Source organism: Cryptomeria japonica, chromosome 1, assembly GCF_030272615.1.
Source record: "Cryptomeria japonica chromosome 1, Sugi_1.0, whole genome shotgun sequence".
NCBI lineage: Eukaryota > Viridiplantae > Streptophyta > Pinopsida > Cupressales > Cupressaceae > Cryptomeria > Cryptomeria japonica.
Window position 1 is genome coordinate 171,426,274 of NC_081405.1, and position 23,499 is coordinate 171,449,772.

Consider the following 23,499-nt stretch of genomic DNA (forward strand, 5'->3'; position numbering starts at 1 on the left):
AATGATGTGCGCCCTTATTAAATGTCAATTTAATTTTTTTTTAAAGATTTTGGAGTTTTAGCGAAATTTAGCATTTAATGTGTCTTTAGAGGACATTGGCCCCTAGGCATGGTAAAATATTGGTATGTGAGAACCTCGCCTTGGTCCCTGGGAGAGGGACAGGAGCGCCCCTTCATTTTTGACCTTGTATTTCTTGCTTTTTACATTCAAAGTCTTATCTTGGACGTCCAAAATGGCATTTTCGTTTGGAACCTTGAGTTTGATTTATTCCATCTTGGGAAGGAGTGCACCTTAAAACACTTTCGCCTTGGTCCCTTGGTGAGGGATAGGAGCAATCTTACTTTTGTCCTTTGTCCTTGTCTTTCCGATTGCCAATTCATGTTGCAGGGCGATCAATTATCTTCATTCGTCCTTTCAATGCATGCTTCACTCGCCCTCTCAAGACAAAATGAGCTCTTCCAAGGATTTTCGCCCTGGTCCCTTGGTGAGGGACAGGAGCGCCCTACCATTTATCTTTGGACTTCATTTTCCAAATCGCCAATTCATGATGTGAGGTAGGCAATGATCATCATCTCTCGTTCTATGCATGTTTTGCTTGCTTTCTCAAGGCAAAATTGACCTTCTTAGGATTTTCGCCCTGGTCCTCCAGTGAAGGACAGGAGCGAATTTTGCATTTGTGCTTAAGATAGTCGATATTTAGGGTTGGTTTCTTGTTCATCGTCCTTCGAAAGACGTTTTTGACTTTTGCATATCCTTGCCTTGACGTGGTTTTGGAAGGGAATGGTTGATTCTATGAAAATCGCCTTGGTCCTTGAGTGAAGGACAAGAGCGCCATTTAGTTCTTGGTACAAACCCTTGATCGTGTCGTCTTTAAATCACTTTCTGAACGTAGAATATCACTCCGCCTTCCATCTTGAATCTTTGAAACGAAAGTGGCATTCTAAAATTAGGCATACTTGAAGATTTCGCTCTGGTCCCTTGGTGAGGGACAGGAGCGCCCTAGCCATTTTTCATCCAGTTTTGTGGTCTTTGCAACTTTGTTCTCCCTTGAAGCTTTTCAAATATCATCGCCATCTTGTGCCTTGGCCTGGATTCATCCAAATTTGGAGGGAAAGGCTTGATGATGTGTTTTTCGCCCTGGTCCCTTGGAGAGGGACAGGAGCGTCTTGGCCATCATGGGCTCACTTATGTTTTGCAAACTTTCAAAATTATCTTCAATGGATCGATTATGCCTTCCTTTACTCCTCTCAAACGAAAAACTTGCTTTTCCTTTGCCAAAAACTTGTCTTGTGAGAAAATCGCTCTGGTCCCTTGGAGAGGGACAGGAGCTTCCTTTGAAAATCGCTCTGGTCCCTGGGTGAGGGACAGGAGCGCCTACTGCAACTTGGATTGATTTTCCCCATTGTGGCCCATTCAAGTTATATTCAACGAGCAAAACATACTTCCTTTGTCCTCCTCAAATCGCGAAATCACTTAAATCTTGCAAGGATAAGGCAAATTTGGAGTTCAAGCTCCGGTCCTTCAGTGAGGGACAGGAGCGCCTTTATATTTTTAGGCCCAAAGTTCAACCTTTCATTGCCAACGACTAAGTCTGGATACTCCATTATGCTCGCTTCATCTTTCCTTGCATTCTGGATGCTTCAGTTTGATCAACCAAGACCAAAAATGATCTAAATAAGTCATTTCGCCTTGGTCCTTCAGTGAAGGACAGGAGCGATTTTGCCTTAAACCTTAAAAACTTGTCATTTTTGAGTCTTCGAAATCTTCAAAATCTTCAATTAGCGTCCGATCATATCCCCTGGCGACCCTGCACAAAACGATTAAAACAAGTCAATAACCAAGATGCACCAAATATCATTTTCGCCTTGGTCCTTGGGAGAGGGACAGGAGCGATTTTACCTCCATAAGCCAAAATATCCAAAATTTAGGTCTTCAGTCACTTCACAAGGCATAATTAGGTCATTTCCAAGGCCAGGAATCAGTTATCAAGCCATCAAAAATTTGGCCAAAAATTACCCAGACAAAAAAAAATGCACAATTCCATCATTAAAATGCTAACACTTAGACAAAATTTGAATTTGCCCTCAAAACCCCTGACTGGACCTAACCTGAGACCTATCCAACCTTCCTGATAGGCTCATCCTATTTCAAAATTTGCAACTCTTGGAAGGATGCTCAATAACCTTCAAAAACCTGACTAGACTCGGCCTGAAAATATCCAATAGAAACCCCTAAGGCGTAACCCTAGTCTAGACAACTCATTCACTTAATCAAAACCCTAAGAGCAGAGAGAAGAACAGGCGAAACAAAAGCAAAAAGAGGGGGTCCCCATTCTAATGGGGCGATGTGTGAAATGGTCACAACACCACCCCGCCTGTAGACAAAGCCAACAAATCAGATTACACTGGCAGATTATAGCATCACGACTGTCCCCATCGGACGAGCCACTAAGGAACAGAAAAAGGAGGAATTCAAGGATTTAGTACAGAACATGCTCAGGCAACTTGAAGAGATAACAGCTGAAAAGGACATGTATCGAGCTCGTGCTGAGCAGGTCGAGGGATACATCGATCAACTCTTGAGACCATTACACAATGCTTCCGAATCCCACATTCCCTCGACAGCATTGGCACAGAGGACCACAACAGAATTTAAAGGAGTACGAGACACTGCAAGGGCCGTCAAGGAATGGATACAAGGCATCAAAGGGAGGGGAGAACGAATCCTCGAAGAAGTAAAAGAGATGGCTCACCATCAAGAGACCACCCTGGTCCGACTATTAGAGGTAAAGAGGGAATCCCTTAGAACGCATGAAGTGGCTGCCACTACCCTTCCCCTCATGAGAGCTCTCTTCTGGAACCATGCACAGATTCCTACATTACCCACCATCCTAGATCCTCATAACATCAACACTCTTAAGAAATGGTACTGGACTATCACCATGAAGAATGACACAAGAGAAATCATTGATAAAGAACACGATGCGTGCGAGACACTTCTGAACACCATGCAAGAACTCGGCAAAATGATCCTTCGATCAATGGTCTTGGGATGGCAAAATGCCCCATCCGATAAAGTGATACAACCAGACTGGGAAGAAAGACTAGGGACGGATAGGATCACCTATTCCGTTAAGGACCTAAGTTTTGTTGGTCAATTCCAGTCAGACATGTTGTGCTTCGAGCGGAATCGTTCTAGCTGGAAGGATGGTTTGGAGCACGTGGACCAATATCTCGAGGGCATGCAATATAAAATTCGTCATCCTCCTATGCCTCCCTTCAATCTACTATTCCAATTATGCATCAGGTTCCAGGAGTATGTTCGTGAGGAGCGTGCGGCAGGTCGTGATCTTTGGCAGGAATATTTGCATAGTGAAGATGAGTTCTTAGAAAAGGAATCTACAAATGGAAAAGAGAAAGTGCTTTTTCCTTTTAAATCTTGAAAATGCACTTTTTGGCCAAAAGGTCATGTTTGACTTCCAAGTCAACTAAAATGTAAAACTTTATGAATGCACCTTTTTGGATTAGTTCTGGATTTGTTCTAATTACCTTTTTGGGTAGTTATTACTCCCTTTGGGGTGGTTGTTGATATTTGCCTCCCATTTATGGGTATGGGCAGCCATGTTTTATGGATGAATCTGGACCACTTGTTTAGATTAGATCTTGGCCATTCATCCATTTTTGAAGCCTATTTAAGGGACTGGTTTTCCCTCATTTTGTAGGAAGTTCTTGGATTGTTGCGAAAGCTCTGATGAAATTTACAGGATTCAATGCAAAGTTAAGATTGTTTTCAAGTTTCCTTGTGAGTGCATGGTCTCCTTCATTAATTTAGAATTTTTCAGTTATGCTTCTTTCTTTCATATAGCATTTTTTAAGTAGACATCTAATAGAATCCTCGCTGTTCATACCATTAGGGAATGGCTGATTGTCTTTCCTTCTGCATGGTTAATCTGAACCTTTCACATGCTTAGTTTGGTTATTAAATGCTCACTGAATGAATGTAAAAGTTCTAATGTTGTATTTGATAGCATGAAAATTTTACTTTCCTTTGAAGATCGCACTAGATTGATGCAAGTATTGTGCTTAAATCGCTGGTAATGCTTAATTTAGTTATTTGGAGGTGTCCGTCTGTTTACTGAATCTGCTATCTTAGTTAAAATTTATATTTTTATGTATCTCTCTCTCCCTATGCTTCCTTTTTTTCCCTTTTTTATCAAGAGAATCCGTAGTCCTTTTGAAGACAATATCAACCCAACTCGAACCATTTGATAAACAAGACCATTAAAGTTTTGGGGAACTCATCCAGCAATCGCCTATCTCATCGTAAGTCCCCCTTGTGTTTCCAACAAAAAACACATCAAACCACTGAGCAATCCCGCAGTCAAGAACGAAACCTTGAGGTCGTCCCCTTTGATCAAACGTAAGAAATAGCATTAGGGATTTTCTTATCTCAAGAGAGGATAGGATACTCAGCGAGTTCATTCTATTTTGCGTTGGCCGTATGGAGTTTGCAGCAATGCGATTTTAGACCTGTCAACAGGGTTCCAGAGTTCCGGGGTTGAGGAATTAGGAACTTGGGAACCTGGGGGTTCCGGAGTTTTGGGGTTGAAGACTTAGGAACTTGGGGGTTCTGGAGTTCCGGGGTTGAGGAATTAGGAATTTGGGAACCTGGGGGTTCCGGAGTTCCGGGATTGAAGACTTAGGAACTTCGAAGACCTGGGTCACCAAAGCTGGGGGAACTTCGGAGACTTGGGTCGCCATAGTTGGGGGAACTTTGGAGACCTGGGTCACCGAAGTTGGCAAGACTTAGCTACTTGGGAACTTTGGGGTTCCGGAGTTCTGGGGCAAGAGAACAAGAGACCAAGGAAGGGAAATTCGGAACCTCGAGGTTCCTGAGTTCTGGGAAAGAGAGAGGAAGAGAAGGCTTGGGAAAGGAACTTCCGACAAGACAACACTTCATACTTTATGATTCCATCGTGTTCTCTTGGATCAAACTGGGGCAGCACTGGTCCATGGAACATATCTCTGATCAGTTCTCGCTGATGGACCAAGGGTGTCATAAAAATGACAACACAAACTTCCTCATAAATTTCTTAAAGATTGCGTTTATCAAACTTTGAAATGTAGATGGTGCATTAGTAAGACCAACCAACATCACCAAAAACTCATAATGACCCTCATGAGTCCTAAATGCTGTCTTGGGAATATTTTCTTCTTTATTTCGAATTTGGTGATAGCCTAATCTAAGATCTAACTTTGTGAAAAACATAGCTCCATTCAATTCATCTAATAAATCATCAATGAGTGGAATAGGAAACTTGTCTTTGATGGTGTACATGTTGAGCACTCTCTAATCTGGGTACACGTGCCATGCTCCATTCTTCTTACGCACCATTACCAGTAGTGAGAAGTAAGCACTTTGGCTATGACTAATAATTCCTGCTTCTAGCATCTCTTCAACAATCTTTTCAATATCACTTTTTTGTATATATGAGTACGTATAAGGCTTGATGTTGGGTGGTTGGATGCCTGGCATTAGTTGTATGGCACGATCATGATCCCTCTTAGGCGGAAGTCCCTTAGGCATCTCTCCAAAGACCATTGAATGACAATATGTAATTGCTTGTAAATCAGGATGGGTAGAGGCATTCAATTGATAGGCTTCCAATGAAAATAATCAGGCCACAAATCCATCAACTTCTTTCTTAAGCAACTTTTGCATTCGATGAACTTATCATTTGTGGGGATTTTGCATGTAATCCTCTTAGCTCTGCCATCTTTCCTTTTGATTGAAATCTCATGAATAGTTCTTGAAAGTTCATCTTAGTTGTTCCCAAAGTAGTAAGTCGTCGTACTTTCAAAATAATATCTGGTGCACCCATAGAGATAACATACATTGGGTAATCAAGATGATAATCTCCCATGGATAATTTAATGCTGTGGCATTCTCTAGAACAACTAATAGTACCATCATCTGCAATCAAGACCTAAAAATCTGGAGTTGGATATATAAACAATCTAGACGAGTAGCCAACTTTTTGTTGATGAAATTATGAGTACTACCCAATGATGGTATGATGAAAGAATAAGTATTTGGTAGATTACTAAGAGGGGGGGGGGGTGAATCAGTAAATAGAAAAACTGATACAAACTTCCCAAACTCAAACTCAAACATACAAAGTAAACTTATCAATGAAATGCCACTGTCAAGATCAATACTCATAAGAATACCGGTTGACTATTACAACAACTTAACTGTAAACAACATTTAACTTGTAAACATCCAAATGCTTTATCATATGCCAATGCTTCATTTCTCAATGCTTCCGGTTATCATGCCTTATCAGAAATAGTTAAGTAGTTAATCAAATCAACCATAAGATCATAACTATAATGTCCCCTTCTCAGGCGTGATGTTTCAGTTGACCAATGGCCTATTTCGGAGACCCGTAGGCTACTAAATGGGTGAAATTAGGGTTTCCAGTTTTGGAGGTTGTTGTTGCTCGTGAATTAGAGTTTGGATCGCGGATTCTTTCTGGGTTTTCAGAGGGCTTCGCAGTGGTATGTCCGGCTTTGCGTTCCGAGCACTTTTTGGAATTTTCTATTTTTAGTAAATTCTATTTCTGGCAGTGGTCCTAATTATTTCGGCATAGTTGGTTCTCTTCTTCAGTTGGTTCAGTTGGCTTCATCACTTTTGGCCTTGGGATGTTTTTGGAGAGATAAGTTCATTTCGTTTAAATAATGTTATGTTTTAATGTTATATTTTAAAGTTAACCCCTTGGCCTAGCTTCATCACTTCAAGTTGTTTTAAAAGGTGGTCTTCAAGGGTGGACGTATTGTGGAACGGATTTAATATTTCCTAAGGTCTAAAATCTTGCTTATGAAAAGGGGTGCCAACTTTATGAAGAGAAGTGAATTAAAATAAAGGTTAATTAAAGCTTTTAAAAGTGGCGCCATCTCTTGGAGGAAAATTCAAATGTGAAATTAGGGCGCACTTTCTAGAAGCCTCTAGAGATTCCTTGTTAAGCTTATAAATGGAGGCGTCTTCCCTTCATTTTGGGATCTGATGTCTATTGAAGTGTTACTCTGCCGGAATGATAGTGGGGTTGCTTCGAGGAATGAATGCCTCCTAGCCTTGGCATTGCTTCTTGCTTGAAAGATAGCAACTAGTGGTGATTTAGTGTAGTTTTGAGAGTTTGTAGTGAGGATTGCATTGTAGCTTGATGTGTGCTGGAAGTTCAGTTATTTGCATTTCATTTCATTTTCGGGAGTCGCGGTTAGCAGGGCAAATTCGTAGTTTCACTCATATAATTCAAAATTAAAACATATTCATTCTGGGTATTGCATATTTCCTCTTGTTTTGGCTGGGTGCTCCTTTGTGCAAATTTGCAGATTCTAATATGAAGTGTTTTATTTTATAGAGAAGAATCGCCATTCTTGCCTGGCGTCACTGCTGGGAGTTGCTTTGGGGTTCATGTTAAATAATCTGTTGGGTTAATGTCTGATTTCTTGGTATTGGTTTGTTCGCCTCCTTCATAGGAAGCCATTGCTTTTGGTTTTGGGTCATTCGGACTAGTATTGAGAGAGTAATGAGCATTTTAGTGATTCCATGTGTTGCTGATTAAGCATTTCCAGTGCAGGTCTGTCGTAAATCAGAATATTAAGATTGATCCTTGAGTAGAATTTCTTGGACTTATCATTTTTGTTAAGCCCGGGAGAGTCTTCTATATTGTTGCAGCATTGTATAGTCTTAATCTTATGATCTTGGCAAGCATTCACTATCATATTGTAAGCTGAACAGTAGTACTAGCAGCATTTCTTCTCATCTTCATTTCATGCTTGTTATTTACATTTAATTCCATTTCTAAGTTCTTAGCATCTCTGCCATATGGTAGCTCCATTCCCACCCTGGGTTTGAAAGCACATGCTTGGTGTCGAGTTTTCCTTCCAGTAGCTGTAATTGTAAAGATCCTTTGACCATATGTTAGTCTATCTTGGGCACATTCTTGGTTAGAGTTGCTTTCAGCATGCACTAAGATCCTCTGACCATATGTTAGTCCATTTTGGGCACATTCTTGGTTAGAGTTACTTTCAGAATGCTTTAAGACCCTCTGACCATATGCTCACGCCTTGCCCAACCCAGGATCCTGGTGTACATTCTTGGTTAGAGTTGTATTCCGCATCGTTTTGGTTTAAGTGCTAACCCTAACGGATGTGTGTTGCATTACTTTTTGTAATTGAAAAATTGAAAAAATTGGTCTGGGATATTTCAGTGGTATCAGAGCTTCACATCCTGCCATCCTGTGAAACAAACCTTCTATGAGTGACAGAGAAAGAAGATACTTAGCAAGGGAAGATAAGAAGGCTGCAAGTCAGTTTTAGTTTCAGTGGTATCAGGTTCCTAAAGGTTAGACAACATCAGAGGTTTTGAGGGCTCATTGGGAGTCTTCTCCGGAAACAGAAATGGGGGGCAGTGAGAGGCCAGTGGGTGGTACTGAGAGGTTTACAAGCAGTCGGGATGAAAGTGGAAAAGGAAGGGAAAGAACACCAAGTCCGGGAAGGAGGTTCGAGAGGAAGATGGATGCATTAATGGATATGGTATCTCTCATGATGGGGAAAATGGGTCAGAGTTCTAATTCACAGAACAATCAAGGGCACACCGGAGAACACAGCGGCTCTAACCAGCATAATGAACATGCTGCTCCGCATACCTCAAATAGAACAAACATTTCTTCCAGGCCTTTTAAACCCACCTTCTTGGCACCAGTAAACCCTCAACCTGATCCGGGAGAGAATGCATCATTTGTGGAACAATTGAGACTTGATCGTGCTGAGTATGAGTCTCTTCCTGATGAAATCAAGTTAGACATGTCTTACAATGATTTCGTGGACCATAAAAGGAAGAATAAAGGACATGGGAGACATCGTGAACATAGGGAAGCAACAGTACAGAGGGATTTGCATCAAGCAATCAACAAGGTTATGCTTCCACATTTTGACGGGAGTGACAGTAGTTCAGCTAGAGCTTGGATACAAAAGTTAGACAACTATCTAGCTCTTAGACCCATGACAAAAGAGGAGGCAATCAAGTTTGCTACGCTTCATTTAGATGGGGTAGTACACGAATGGTGGTACCATGGTCTAGTCACCTTGGGGCATCGGTCGATCACTACCTATGATGAGTTCACCAATAGGCTCACAGAGAGATTCTAGAAAAAGGATCTAGAAGTGCATTTCAGAGAATTGGCACAACTTAGACAACATGGCACAGTCGATGCTTACATAGCTGAATTTCAGAGGCTTTCGGTAATGGTCACGGGAATCACCTAGAGGCGGTTGGTGATCCTATTCAGTGAAGGGCTTATGGAAGCACTCAAGGGTTGGATTAAAGCTTTCGAGCCACCCTCCTTACAAGAGGCAATGAAAAAAGCAAGAAATATGGAGTGGGCTGCTCCTAAGGCAAAAATTCAATCCAAGCCATTATTTCACAAAAAGGATAAAGGAAAGGGACCTCACCATAAGGAGTTCAAACAGCATAACACTCATGTCACAAGGCTGGATCTAGAGACACTTAACGAACTCCGAAGAAAGGGGTTATGTTTCCGGTGTAGAGAAAAATGGTCCCAAGATCATATTTGCCCAAAGGGAGTCAAAATTCATCAAATTGAATACTATTCAGTTGGAGAAAGCGATTCTGATTCTTTAGACCAGCAATCAGATTGTGATGACAGAGAAGTGGAAAGAGTTCCCGAAGAATCTGAAGGTGAAAAAGGAAGTGGGGGTACCTTGGCTCAACTTTCGAGCTTTCAAAAAAATGAATCCTTCAAGGTTCGAGGGATGATTAAGGGGCAGCGAATAGTTGCTTTGATTGATACTGGAGCAACGCATAACTTCATTGATGAAGTGTTGGTGGCAAAGAAAGGACTGCAAACTGCAAACAGAAGATTTTGAAGGCTTCAAGGTTATGGTTGCTGATGGGTTTCACATTTCTTGCACCAAGAAGATCCCAAATATGTCTATGAAATTGGGCAACTACGAAGTCAAGGATGACTTCTATGTAGTCAACATTGGAGATACGGATGCTGTCCTAGGCATTCAATGGCTGCGTTCACTTGGAGAGATCTCCCTAAATCTACAAACCATGGAGCTCAAGTTTCAATCCGATGGGAAGAAGGTGGTGTTAAGAGGAATGTCTAACGGCGGACCTCGGATTGTGTCATTCAAGCGAATGGCAAAGTTGATTCGGCATGATCAAGTTGAGTGGGCTGCGGAATGTATGATTCTCCCAGCTAGTCCGGTTGAAACAAAGAGGGACTACCCTCCTGATATCCAGTCCTTACTCACCAGGAAGATTAAAGTGTTTGCTGATTTACCTCCTGGGCCACCTCCCGAACGAGGCTCAGAGCATGTCATAGAGCTCAAGGAAGGGGCTAAACTAGTGATCACAACTCCATATCGGTACCCTAAGAAGCAAAAGGATGAGATTGAGAAAAACATTAAGGAACTCTTGGAGATGGGCTTCATTCATCCAAGTAAGAGTCCTTTTGCTTCAGCAGTCGTCCTTGTGAAGAAGAAGGATGGTACCATTCGCATGTGTGTGGATTATCGTGCTTTGAATCAAAGCACCATAAAAAATCGATACCCCATTCCAAGGATAGATGAGCTCATAGATGAGCTACACAGAGCCAAGTTCTTCTCAAAGATTGATCTGAGGTTGGGCTACTACCAAATTCGGATGAGAGGGTTTGATGTTGAGAAGACAGCATTTAGATGTCACTATGGTCACTTCGAGTTTTTAGTCATGCCATTTGGGTTGACTAATGCTCCTGCTGCCTTCCAGTCTTGTATGAACAGAGTCTTTCAGAAGCAGTTGAGGAACTTCGTGTTAATCTTTTTTGATGACATTCTGATCTACAGCAGGACATGGGAAGAACACCTCAAGCACTTAGAGGAAGTGCTTAGCATCCTTGAATCAGAAAGTCTGTTTGCCAAAGAATCCAAATGTGAATTTGGAATGAAGGAGCTACTTTACCTTGGTCACATAATCAGTGCTGATGGAGTGAAGGTTGATCCCGAAAAGATCAAGGCAATAGTTGATTGGCCACCCCCAGAGAACATGACTCATTTCAAAGGGTTCTTGGGTCTTTGTGGTTTTTACAGAAGATTTGTGAAGGGCTATTCACAAAACGTTGCTCCTCTTACTGAACTCACGAAAAAGGGAGCTTTTTGTTGGACATAAAAGGCTCAAACTACTTTTGATAAGTTTAAGCCCTTCGAGCTACAGTGTGATGCATCTGGAGAAGGTGTTGGGGCTGCTTTGATGCAAGACAAGCATCCCATTGTGTTTGAGAGCAGAAAATTAAGAGGTGTTGAAAGGACCTACTGCATCTATGACAAGGAAATGCTTGCAATCATGCATGCATTAGCTAAGTTCAGACAGTATTTGGTGGGGAGCAAATTTGTGGTCAAGACTGATCACAATAGTCTCAAGCACTTCATGCATCAGAAGGATTTGAACGAGAGACAACAAAAGTGGGTGAGTAAGCTTCAAGCTTACGATTTTGACATTGAGTATGTCAAAGGGAAAAACAATATTGTGGCTGATGCTCTATCTAGGAGACCTCATCTGAGTTCATTGTGTGAGCTTACTGCTGATTGGAAGGACATGTTGCTCGCTGATTATGCCAAAAATCAGTTGGCAATCAACATCATTGAAGGTACTTTTCATGACGAAAGGTACAAGGTGGGTGACTGGCTGATACACTACAAGGGTAGAATCTTTGTGGTGGCTGATTCTAAGCTTAGAAAAAAGATTTTGATGACATTCCATGACATTCCACTTGCTGGTCATCAGGGTTTCTTCAAGACATATAGGCAGATTCGGGAAAGATTTGCTTGGAAAGGGTTGAAAGGGGAAGTTCAACGCTACATCCAGGAATGTCCTACTTGTCAGATGAACAAGAATGAGCACACTCTACTTGCTGGTCTGCTGCAACCTCTTCCCATTCCCAACCAAAAATGGGAAAGCATATCAATGGACTTCATCACTGGATTGCCAAAGGTCCAAGGCAAAGATTGTATCTATGTTGTAGTGGACAGATTGACAAAGTTTGCTCACTTCTTTGCCATCACGAGCTCTTTTTCAGTAGCTCAAGTTGCAGATTTGTTTTTTCATGAGGTGTTTAGATTGCATGGATTGCCGAAAAACATTGTGAGTAATAGGGACAGAAAGTTCCTAAGCACCTTTTGGCAAGAAGTCTTCAGGATGAGTGGTACGGTGCTTACTCCAAGCACTAGTTATCACCCCCAAACCGATGGACAAACAGAGATAGTGAACAAGTGGTTGGAAGGCTATTTGAGAAACTATGTTTCAGAGCAGCAAAGAGCATGGGTGAAATGGCTCCACATAGGCGAGTATTGTCACAATTCTTCCTTTCACATGTCAATAAGGATGTCTCCCTTCATGGCTCTCTATGGTTATGAGGCTCCTAGCTTTGTTGATTTGGTGTTTGGTGATAGCAAAGCCCCTCAAGCCAAGGATTTGTTGCAGCAAAGTCAAGACATCTTGAAATCCTTGAAGAACAACTTGCAGATTGCTCAGAATCAGCAAAAGATGTATGCTGATCAATGACACGTTGAGCGCTCTTTTGAGGTTGGAGATATGGTTTATCTTCGACTACAACCATACAGACAGTCTACTCTCAAGAAGAGTGGAGCTGAGAAGCTCAAGCCTCGTTTCTATGGGCCATTCCAAGTCATCAGAAAGGTTGGAGTAGTAGCTTATGAGTTGGAGCTACCTTCGAGTAGTAAAGTGCACAATGTCTTCCACGTGTCTCGCCTCAAGAAGGCACTTGGACATAATGTTATTGCTTCTTCACAATTACCACCTTTGGACGAAGAAGGGCAGTTGATTTTGATTCCGGAAGAGATTACTGATTCCAGAGAGCGTTCTTTGAGAAGAAGAACAATCAAGGAATACTTGGTGAGGTGGAAGAATTTGCCCTTGGAGGATGCAACTTGGGAGAATGAGGAGATTTTGTAGCATCCAAACTTGCAATTGCTTGAGGACAAGCAATCTTGGGGAGGGCGGACTGTAATGTCCCCTTCTCAGGCATGATGTTTCAGTTGACTGATGGCCTATTTCGGAGACCCGTAGGCTACTCAATGTGTGAAATTAGGGTTTCCAGTTTTGGAGGTTGTTGTTGCTCGTGAATTAGAGTTTGGATCGCGGATTCTTTCTGGGTTTTCAGAGGGCTTCGCAGTGGTATGTCCGGCTTTGCATTCCGAGCACTTTTTGGAATTTACTATTTTTAGTAAATTCTATTTCTGGCAGTGGTCCTGATTATTTCGACACAGTTGGTTCTCTTCTTCTGTTGGTTCAGTTGGCTTCGTCACTTTTGGCCTTGGGATGTTTTTGGAGAGATAAGTTCATTTCGTTTAAATAATGTTATGTTTTAATGTTATATTTTAAAGTGAACCCCTTGGCCTAGCTTCATCACTTCAAGTTGTTTTAAAAGGTGGTCTTCAAGGGTGGACGTATTGTGGAACGGATTTAATATTTCCTAAGGTCTAAAATCTTGCTTATGAAAAGGGGTGCCAACTTTATGAAGAGAAGTGAATTAAAATAAAGGTTAATTAAAGCTTTTAAAAGTGGCGCCATCTCTTGGAGGAAAATTCAAATGTGAAATTAGGGCGCACTTTCTAGAAGCCTCTAGAGATTCCTTGTTAAGCTTATAAATGGAGGCGTCTTCCCTTCATTTTGGGATCTGATGTCTATTGAAGTGTTACTCTGCCGGAATGATAGTGGGGTTGCTTCGAGGAATGAATGCCTCCTAGCCTTGGCATTGCTTCTTGCTTGAAAGATAGCAACTAGTGGTGATTTAGTGTAGTTGTGAGAGTTTGTAGTGAGGATTGCATTGTAGCTTGATGTGTGCTAGAAGTTCAGTTATTTGTATTTCATTTCATTTTCGGGAGTCGCAGTTAGCAGGGCAGATTTGTAGTTTCACTCATATAATTCAAAATAAAAACATATTCATTTTGGGTATCGCATATTTCCTCTTGTTTTGGCTGGGTGCTCCTTTGTGCAAATTTGCAGATTCTAATATGAAGTGTTTTATTTTATAGAGAAGAATCGCAATTCTTGCCTGGCGTCACTGCTGGGAATTGCCTTGGGGTTCGTGTTAAATAATCTGTTGGGTTAATGTCTGATTTCTTGGTATTGGTTTGTTCGCCTCCTTCATAGGAAGCCATTGCTTTTGGTTTTGGGTCATTCGGACTAGTATTGAGAGAGTAATGAGCATTTTAGTGATTCCATGTGTTGCTGATTAAGCATTTCCAGTGTAGGTCTGTCGTAAATCAGAATATTAAGATTGATCTTTGAGTAGAATTTCTTGGACTTATCATTTTTGTTAAGCTCGGGAGAGTCTTCTATATTGTTGCAGCATTGTATAGTCTTAATCTTATGATCTTGGCAAGCATTCACTATCATATTGTAAGCTGAACAGTAGTACTGGCAGCATTTCTTCTCATTTTCATTTTACGCTTGTTATTTACATTTAATTCCATTTCTAAGTTCTTAGCATCTCCTCCATATGGTAGCTCTATTCCCACGCTGGGTTTGAAAGCACATGCTTGGTGTCGAGTTTTCCTTCCAGCAGTTGTAATTGTAAAGATCCTCTGACCATATGTTAGTCCATCTTGGGCACATTCTTGGTTAGAGTTGCTTTCAACATGCACTAAGATCCTCTGACCATATGTTAGTCCATTTTGGGCACATTCTTGGTTAGAGTTACTTTCAGAATTCTTTAAGACCCTCTGACCATATGCTCACGCCTTGCCCAACCCAGGATCTTGTTGTACATTCTTGGTTAGAGTTGTATTCCGCATTGTTTTGGTTTAAGTGCTAACCCTAACGGATGTGTGTTGCATTACTTTTTGTAATTGAAAAATTGAAAAAATTGGTCTGGGATATTTCAATAACCACAAAAACATTCACCACATGACACAAGTATTTATACGTGGAAAACCCAAATAGGTAAAAACCACAGTGAGATGGGACTCACAAGATAATAACTGAACTCTTCTGAAGTTCGCCCTTTTAGGAGCCAAGCCTGTTAAAGCTTTTACAAAAGTCCTGTTAAGAACTGATCCTGTTAGGAATCACCCGATTAAGGTATTGACTACAAATGCCTTGTTAGAAGCAAATACCCTGTAAGGAGTAACCTCAGTAAAGGATTTGAAAATCCAATCTAATGGACCACGTTGTTAGAGTATTTAATAAGTAACCAAGCTTGTTAGAGCTTACTCGGTTAGAAGATTTCAATTCTGTAGTAATTGTTAGAAAACAACAGGAGTTTCTTGATTTGTCTAAATAACACTACACTTGCTTTATTAGATCCATTTAAGCTTCTATCTGCCTTTACTCAAATTGCAGACTCATTCTCTGGTTTGGCAACCACAAACTCAATTGATTTCTGCCAACTCCTACCAACACCAAACAAAACAACTTCATCGACCTTAAATACAAATCAATTAGGTCGGTAATACAACAAAAATCTAATCCTCTGATTGAGATTACAAACAAGTTGGTACAAGCATGACCGTTGGATTTCATAGCAATCTCTACACATCAATCAAGAAAACCTCAACCGCTCCTTGATTACCGCTTGATCGAGCTCAGTAACTCATCACGCGCTTTGCATTAGATGTAATACACTTTGCTCATTCCCACGCCAAAACAATTGACCTTGTCTTCATACAATGACCTTACGTGTCACCATCATTACCGCTCAACATTAGATCATAAACCAACATAACCAATTCAACAACCTTAATCGGTTAGGGTTGAACAAAAACAATTGGTAGGGTTTACCGGTTACATAACATAGAAAGGGTTCAGCCTTTTACTCCGGTTATCGGTTCAACTCACAAACTTACATACCGGTTTACAATATTCTTCACAAAGCTCTTTCTACTGGTTACAAGACAATATCAACAATAACAACAATATCATTACCGGTTCAATTGACATCAATGACAACATAACATATCATTAATGCAATCTTCATGCAAATGCCAACACCCAAGTCAATCAACATTGTTACTTTATGTTTCTTTAAGAAACCTACTACCTTGAGAGTTTGTGGGGTGCTATAACTTGAGAGGGCATGACATGAAATGATCGGTTCGTAACCATTTGATTTCTCATTTGACTCCCTATCACCATTTGATATCGGTTCCTCCTCTTCTTCCTCACTTGGACCTTTAATGTAGAACAATTTCTTTTTAGTGCATTTATGTCCTCGACTGTATTTGCTATCATAGTTGAAACATAATCCTTTTGCTCTCTTCTCAATTTGTTGTGGAGTCAACCTAGTGGGTTGAGGCAATGACTGTGTAGGAGAGCTCTTTTATTATATGTTTTTGGACCTTTGTCGCATACTAGCAAAAAAGTTCTCTTCAACTTGTCTTGCCATAGGTGTTGCTTGTGACACATCTTGTGGTTGGAAAAAACACACCTCATATTTTATGTGGTCCTTTAAACATTCAAGAAATAATTCCTTCAAATTTTCTTCTATAACATTCTCCACTCTTAGAGAAAGGGCTCAAACTTATTGAGCATATTCTTTGACTGAACTTGTTTGCGTTAATTTAGTGAGTTGGTAGAAGTAGCTGTCCATAATGGGCAGCAAGTTCCTCTTGACAAATTGGCCATGCGACCACACAACTCTTCTTTCTTTTCTCATCACATAACCAATGATACCAAATAAATTGGTCTGGTTCTAAGTATAATGAAGCCATAGCCACCTTTTGTTGAGTTGGAACATGGTGAAGATCAAAGAATTGCCCCATTTGGCAAAGCCAATTGGTTGGATACTTGTCATCAAATTTTCTCATATCCAACTTGGGTATGAATTTCCTAGGAATATGATTATTAAAGGGCCATTCCTTCTTGAGATCTGCCCATAAAATTCATGTCCAATAAAAAAATTATCTTCCATCTTATTAGGTGAATCTTCTCCCTTATACTTCATCCCTTGAATAAGGATTTCCAACTGTAGACACCTAAAAATTACCTTAATTAAATAAATATTTAATTTTTAATTAATTATTTTACCATAATCGCTTCTATTAATTAAATAAATATTTTTTTGTTATTTAATTAATTCATTAGCCTCTTCCACTATTAATTAAATAAATTTTCTATTTATTTAATTAATTCACTAAGCCTCTTCTTTTTAATTTAAATAAATATTTATTAATCCCATCTCCTCTCCTAAATTAAGTAATTTTATTTATCTAATTTATCTAGTCCTTTCCTCTATTAATTAAATAAATTCTTTTATTTATTTAATTAATTCATTACATTTTTCCTATTTAAATCTCAGTCCTCCAACTTGTTTACATGGATCATAATCTAAAATCGTAGGCATGTGACAAGTGCCAATCGTCTCTTCATTCACTTGTGCTTTCTTCAAAGTCAACCCACTGCTTAATCTCATCCCTCCCGTTATCACAAAAGCTTGCACCCTTGCTGAGCTATCTACTCAGCAACCTCGTGAAACCTGGAAACAACCCCGAAGTGTGGGACCTTGTGCAAGGGGGTTGAGTCTCCGGAGAAGGTCGACTTCCTTCTCAATCCAAGTGCAGGTGTTGAACCAACTCAACACTCCAAATCTTACTTCTAAACCTATCCTAACAGCTTGCAGAGGAAAAGGGAAGAGAGAAATGCTTAAATTAAAAGGAGGTGATGCACCAAGATAAGAGATGTTTCTCTCCCCACCCATAATGGCACAAAGAATCAACTGGAATACCCAAGAGATGCACAAACTTCAGTTGCATGAGTGACCCCAATGCATGTATGGAGGTTAGAATTTGCTAAATGTCAAAGGGGAGAAGATTTCCCACAAGTCACACTCAGAAATGAATTAACACAACATATATGAGAGAAGACCCACAAATCATACACCTATGATGAAGGTAAGGAAACATACACAACATGCATAAGTTGAAGGAAGGCAAGAATGGTAATTTCAATTCATTCAAAGGCCAATGGCCACACTTATAGTTGCAAAAATGCAAGATAAATACAAGAGAAGTGAAAGGGCGTAGAATAGCTCAAGCCAATAGGGAGAGAAGCCTTTACAATGAGGCATAACAACCTTATATAGAAAATGGTTGCATAAGAGAGATCATGACCCTTGTGTGTGCAGGGAAATGTCAGTCAGGGAATGCAAGGAAGTGCATGCACATGACATTGTGTACATGTAAGCAACCTGATCATACCTTGAAAACGCAATCCTAAGAAGAAAGGTACTTCTAGAAGGTGGATTGACTGACATTCCAAAGTCATAGCATTCAGGCATGACACAAGTAACCACAATAAGCATGGCCTTGTACCTCTCTTGATAGAAATCCTGCAAAAATCCTTAAATGCACCCCTGTAGCTCCACAAAAGAAGGTGCACAAGTCACAAGAGTCGTCGGAGCATTTAAAGCTTTGAGTGTTGATCACACCATCTGGAAGTGTTGCAAGCCGGAAGGAAGTCGGAAGACTTCGGAAACTCGGGTTCTCGAAGTGGGGAAGACTAAGGAAGGAACTTCGAAACCTCGGGGTTCTGGAGTTCAGAAGAACTGGAGAGAAGGCAAGAAAGGAACTTCGGAATCTCAAGGTTCTCGAGTTCTGGGGAACTGAAAAAAGGCAAGGAGGGAACTTCGAAACCACGGTGTTCCGGAGTTCTGGGAGAGAGGAAGGGAAGCAAAGCAAAGGAACTTCGGAACCTCGGGGTTCCGGAGTTCCGGGGAACAGAAGAAGAGACAAGGAAAGGAAAAGGCCAAGAGGGAACTTCGGAACCATGGGGTTCTGGAGTGTCGGGGAAGGGAAGGAGAGGCAGCAAGGAACTTTAGAACCTCGGGGTTCCGGAGTTCTGAGAAAAGAAAAGGGCAAGGGAAAGGAACTTCGGAACCTCGGGGTTCCGGAGTTCTGGGGAACTGGAAAAAGGGGCTAAGGAAGGAACTTCAGAACCTCGGGGTTCCGGGGAACTAGAGAGAAAAGGAAGCAAAAGAAGGAACTTCAGAACCTCAGGGTTTCGGAGTTCCGGGGAAGAGAGAAAAGGCTGAGGAAGGAACTTCCTCCAGACAAGACAACACTTCACACCTCATAATTCCACTGCTTTTCTCTCAGCGTTGGTCCATGGAACATATCTCTGATCGGTTCTCACTGATGGACCAAGGGTGTCATAAAATGACAACACCTCCATTTCAAATTAACCTTTTAAGCCTATTTACCCTTATCTCTTACCTTTTTCACTGCTTAATCTCCTCCCTTCATCTTTATCTACCCTTCAATCTTGTTGGTTCTCTTTCATCTATGAGATCTTGGCTATTCGCAATTTAACCTCTTAGCCTAAACCCGCCATTTTTAGGATGATCTCTATAAAAGAGGCTCCTTCCTCTCTTACATCACACACAACTTGAGCATACCTATACTTTGCCAAAATTATCCTAGAGCCATACATCATCACAACCACATCTTCTTTGAACTCTTGTGCAAGTGCATGCAAATCTGAGAGCAAACATCATCAATTCAAGATTATGGAGGATAGGAGAGCGATGGAGACAAGCCTCTCTTGTATTTGAAGGTATATTTTGTTTCTTTCATGTTATTTGCATGCATGTGTAGTTCTCTATTGATTGTTTGTTGAATCATTTTATAGATCTAGGGTTAGTGGTTGGATCTTTAGGGTTTACAAATAGGTACAAATTCAACATACACACCAACTTCTTTGATAAGTCATTCATGTCCTTCACTAACAAGTTTATATCACTCACCTCCTTCCTTATTGATGCAATTTCACCCTTGACTTTGTTTATTTCCTCATTATGGGTGATATCCTCAATTTCGACATCCTCTCTTTTTGGGGATTTCCCAAGTGTGGTGGCATTCTTTTTGCCTTTTGTTGTTGGACCCATAATGATGGGAAATAATAATTTGACATTCAATCACACATGAAATCTAGATAACTTGGTATTATCTTTCCTAACTTACTAGGATCAAAATAACACATCTCTAGAAAAAATCTTCATGAAATTAGCATAATTGCAGCCTTGAGAGTGAAGTTATTGCAAACCCTAATTTTGCAACAAGTCAATTATCTTTGCTCCATTATCTTCGAAATTTGGACTGTAGACTCTTCAATGACCTCAAAAACCCTTTAAAAATTAGGAAGAAATTCTCTCAGATCTGGGAGATATGTGCTTTACAAAAACTTTGGGCAGAAACCCCAATTCTGCAATAAATCGCTCAATTCTACTCCAGTTCTGTGAAAATTGGACTGAACATGCTTCATTATGTTCCTAAAAACCCTCCAAAACAAAAAAAAAAATTCACCCAAATTTGAAAGATATACGATTTCAAAAATCACCTCCAAAATTGAAGAAAATGACTACCCTTCATGGTGCCAAGATCATGCTCTGATACCAATTGTTATGGAATAACTTGTACAAAAGAGGAAGATATTATGCTGCAAATGCTTTATAATAGCTGAGAATAACAAGCCATTTCGAGGGGGCGAACCTCCAAATATCTCTAATGAGAACACACTTCACAAGCTGATGATGAAATAAGACTCACTACCTCCTATATATACCCTACCTATGCCTAGGATATCACCGAAGCCAACCTAAATATGACTATATAGGCTCAAGGCCGACCTAAATAACTAAATAGCAATATAATAATGATAACATGGCTTAATTAGGAGTTAAGGTGGCCATAAGCCGACTACTCATAACCATATGTATACTCTAGGATTAAGGGCATAGCATTGATTGAGGAATTTAACAACTTTGTATAAGAATAATATGGTCTTTTGTTCGTTTGATTTGTTATGTCTTATTTTAATCTTCTTTTATTTTTTCTATTGATGAATCCTAGAGAAGGTGCTGATAGTGCTTATGTATGTGGGTTAGTGGTGCTGCAAGTGGATTATTGGCTCTGGATAATTTATATATTATTGGAATTGCATGAACCATGATTGAAATTGAAATATTTACAGTTAAATTGTTGTCTTCATTACAAAGGGATTAATAGTCCTTCCTATTTTTGGATCTAGATTCCTCAATTCCAAGCAGTTTCTTCTGTAATTATTTGGAATAAAAATCTTGAGCTCTTATTATATATTTAATCTTCCCATATTAATAGCATTACTTTAAAGGTCTCGAGTCTCTTATTTGTTACTTTTTAGTTCATAATGTTTGATTGACCTCATCTTTGTCTGTCTTGCCGAGTTGCTGAAAATTGATGTCTGATTTTTCTTTTATGATGTCGCTTCCCCAAACATGTGCTTTTGTTTAGCTCTCATGGATCAATGTCAGATCAAGTTGATTGTTTCTCAGCTGATATAGAACTTTGTGGTATACATTTTTTATACAACATAATTACATAGCTTCTACAATTTTTTTACTTGATCTTTTATTTGCAAGTTGTCATGCATCTTCACGATGCACAAAGTTGTGTCCACTAAAGGCTTACATTCAAAGATTCATAAAGTATTCTCAGGAGTAGTCAAATGTAAGAAACCTAGTCATATCTCATGTACAAATTCTACAGAAATTCAGGCAATCATTAATGAAGCTAAGAGCATCTTATGTATGAATCCAGTTGATATTATTGTTCTATAGAAATAAAATTACTATTGAGAGAATCTAATTTACAATCCCAAGATTGAAGGATACTCAAATTAATTATGTGCATCGCACCATATAGTATCCATGAAACATAAATTATAATGTTTCTTCTTTTCATCTGAATTATAGTGAAGTGCATTAATGACACATAAGCATTGTATAAATGAGAATGTCCAAATGGAGCTGAAAGAACTGAGACATTTTTATGGTCCCTAAAGAAATTTAAAATAAATTATAGTCCACTTCAATAATTTTCAGATTGTTGTTTTATGTTTCTTATATACTTCTGGTATATAAAAGTTATTTTCTATTGATATGACAGTTGTTGATGCTTTCACGTGCTAAAAACCCATTTGGCACAGTTGTTTAGGGTTCAATTAATATTAGATCTTTGCAAAATATTTCCAATCATACTAGGTGTGCTACTATTGCTTGCGGAGGCTCAAGAGTTTTGCAAACTCACACTGGGAGAAAGCGAAGTCACCTGCAAACACTTTACAAGATGGTCAAAATGAGGTTCACTTTTGTAGCAATCAATGCACAGAGAAAGCAAAGGTCAGCTTGTTTCCAAAAGTGCCATGATTATATCGTTATGCATTTCTTTTCCTTTTCTTGAATGTTTAACTTTTGAAATATGCAACAGGCCATATGGATTACAAAAATCCATGCATTCTGATTTTATTGTAGTATGTCTCTCAGAAGATAATAAATGAGAAAGACATACTAACATTATAACGAAAAATGAATTAGGACCTAATGCAAGGAATCGATTGAAATGCTAGCTATGAACTTTTTAATGATACTAATATTATCTTTGTGTGTGTGCATCTCTATGTTAGTACATGGTAAAGTCAAGGTTCGCATTGCACAACACCTGTAAAGAGGCGATTCCAATATATTTAAATGGTGTAGTATTTGTTTTACAGTCAATATGTGACCTCCCTGCATTACATTTTTATGGCAGCAACATTGCTATGGTTACGTGGAAACATTCTCGTAGTAAAATAAGTTGTACTTCCTCTATATATTATTCCATTTGTGTTTCTTCATGTAAAACCAACACCATTGCAAGTTTAATAACACATGACTCTAGAAATATAATGTGAGATTTTCTTACCATTGAAGAAATTACAGGTCTTACTCAGAGTTTAGAAACCACTCAAAGCTGTTTTAGCATTTCATAGAAATCATTTTAATATGTATTTGCATCCTCAAACATATAATAAGAAATTTCGCAATTTAAGTGACATGGGTAGGTGCATAAGAGGCAGGATTAAAATGAAAGAGAATGTTCAAATTTTGTTATGTTAAACTGCAAACACTATGTTCAGCTCATTCCCTTTGGCATGACGTGGCCTCGTTCAGGCAACATGGATCTGCTATTTACTAACTGCCTCCCTGATGTTAGGGGAAGTGCTTTGATTCCTTTTAGGCTATCTCAGTGTGGCTTTCCAACCTTGGATGTGTTGTGACCATTTCACACATCGCCCCATCAAGATGAGGACCCCCCCTTTTTTTCAGGTTCTAGTCTCCTAGTCTTGTCTCTCCCCATCGCAGGTGAAATGAGTAAGTTCATAGGGTCTATATTTTATGTGAGTCAGTCATGAGTTCAACCAAAGAGTCTAAAGAGTCCCTAAGTTCTCGAGATTAAGGCAAAGGCTTCGAGTGCTTCTCATGAGGAGTGAAATTCACCTTAAATACCCTTGACTGAGGACTAAGTTGATTCCAAGAGCTTTATCTTGCAAGTTTGAATGGAGAGATTGAAATAAAGTAATGAGCAAGCACGTGGTATACAATTTCAAATTACTTTATCT

The 23,499-nt window shown here is 39.7% G+C and overlaps 1 protein-coding gene across 1 annotated transcript in view; it reads left to right on the top strand.

The window, feature by feature from the left end:
• Nucleotides 1-23,499, top strand: part of LOC131034433 (histone-lysine N-methyltransferase ATXR4) — a 70,668-nt gene that overhangs the window by 23,060 nt on the left and 24,109 nt on the right. Inside the window, exon 3 of the mRNA XM_057965929.2 lies at nt 22,103-22,240. Within this exon, the coding sequence (XP_057821912.2) occupies nt 22,103-22,240 (138 nt within the window). The remainder of the gene's footprint in view (nt 1-22,102; nt 22,241-23,499) is intronic.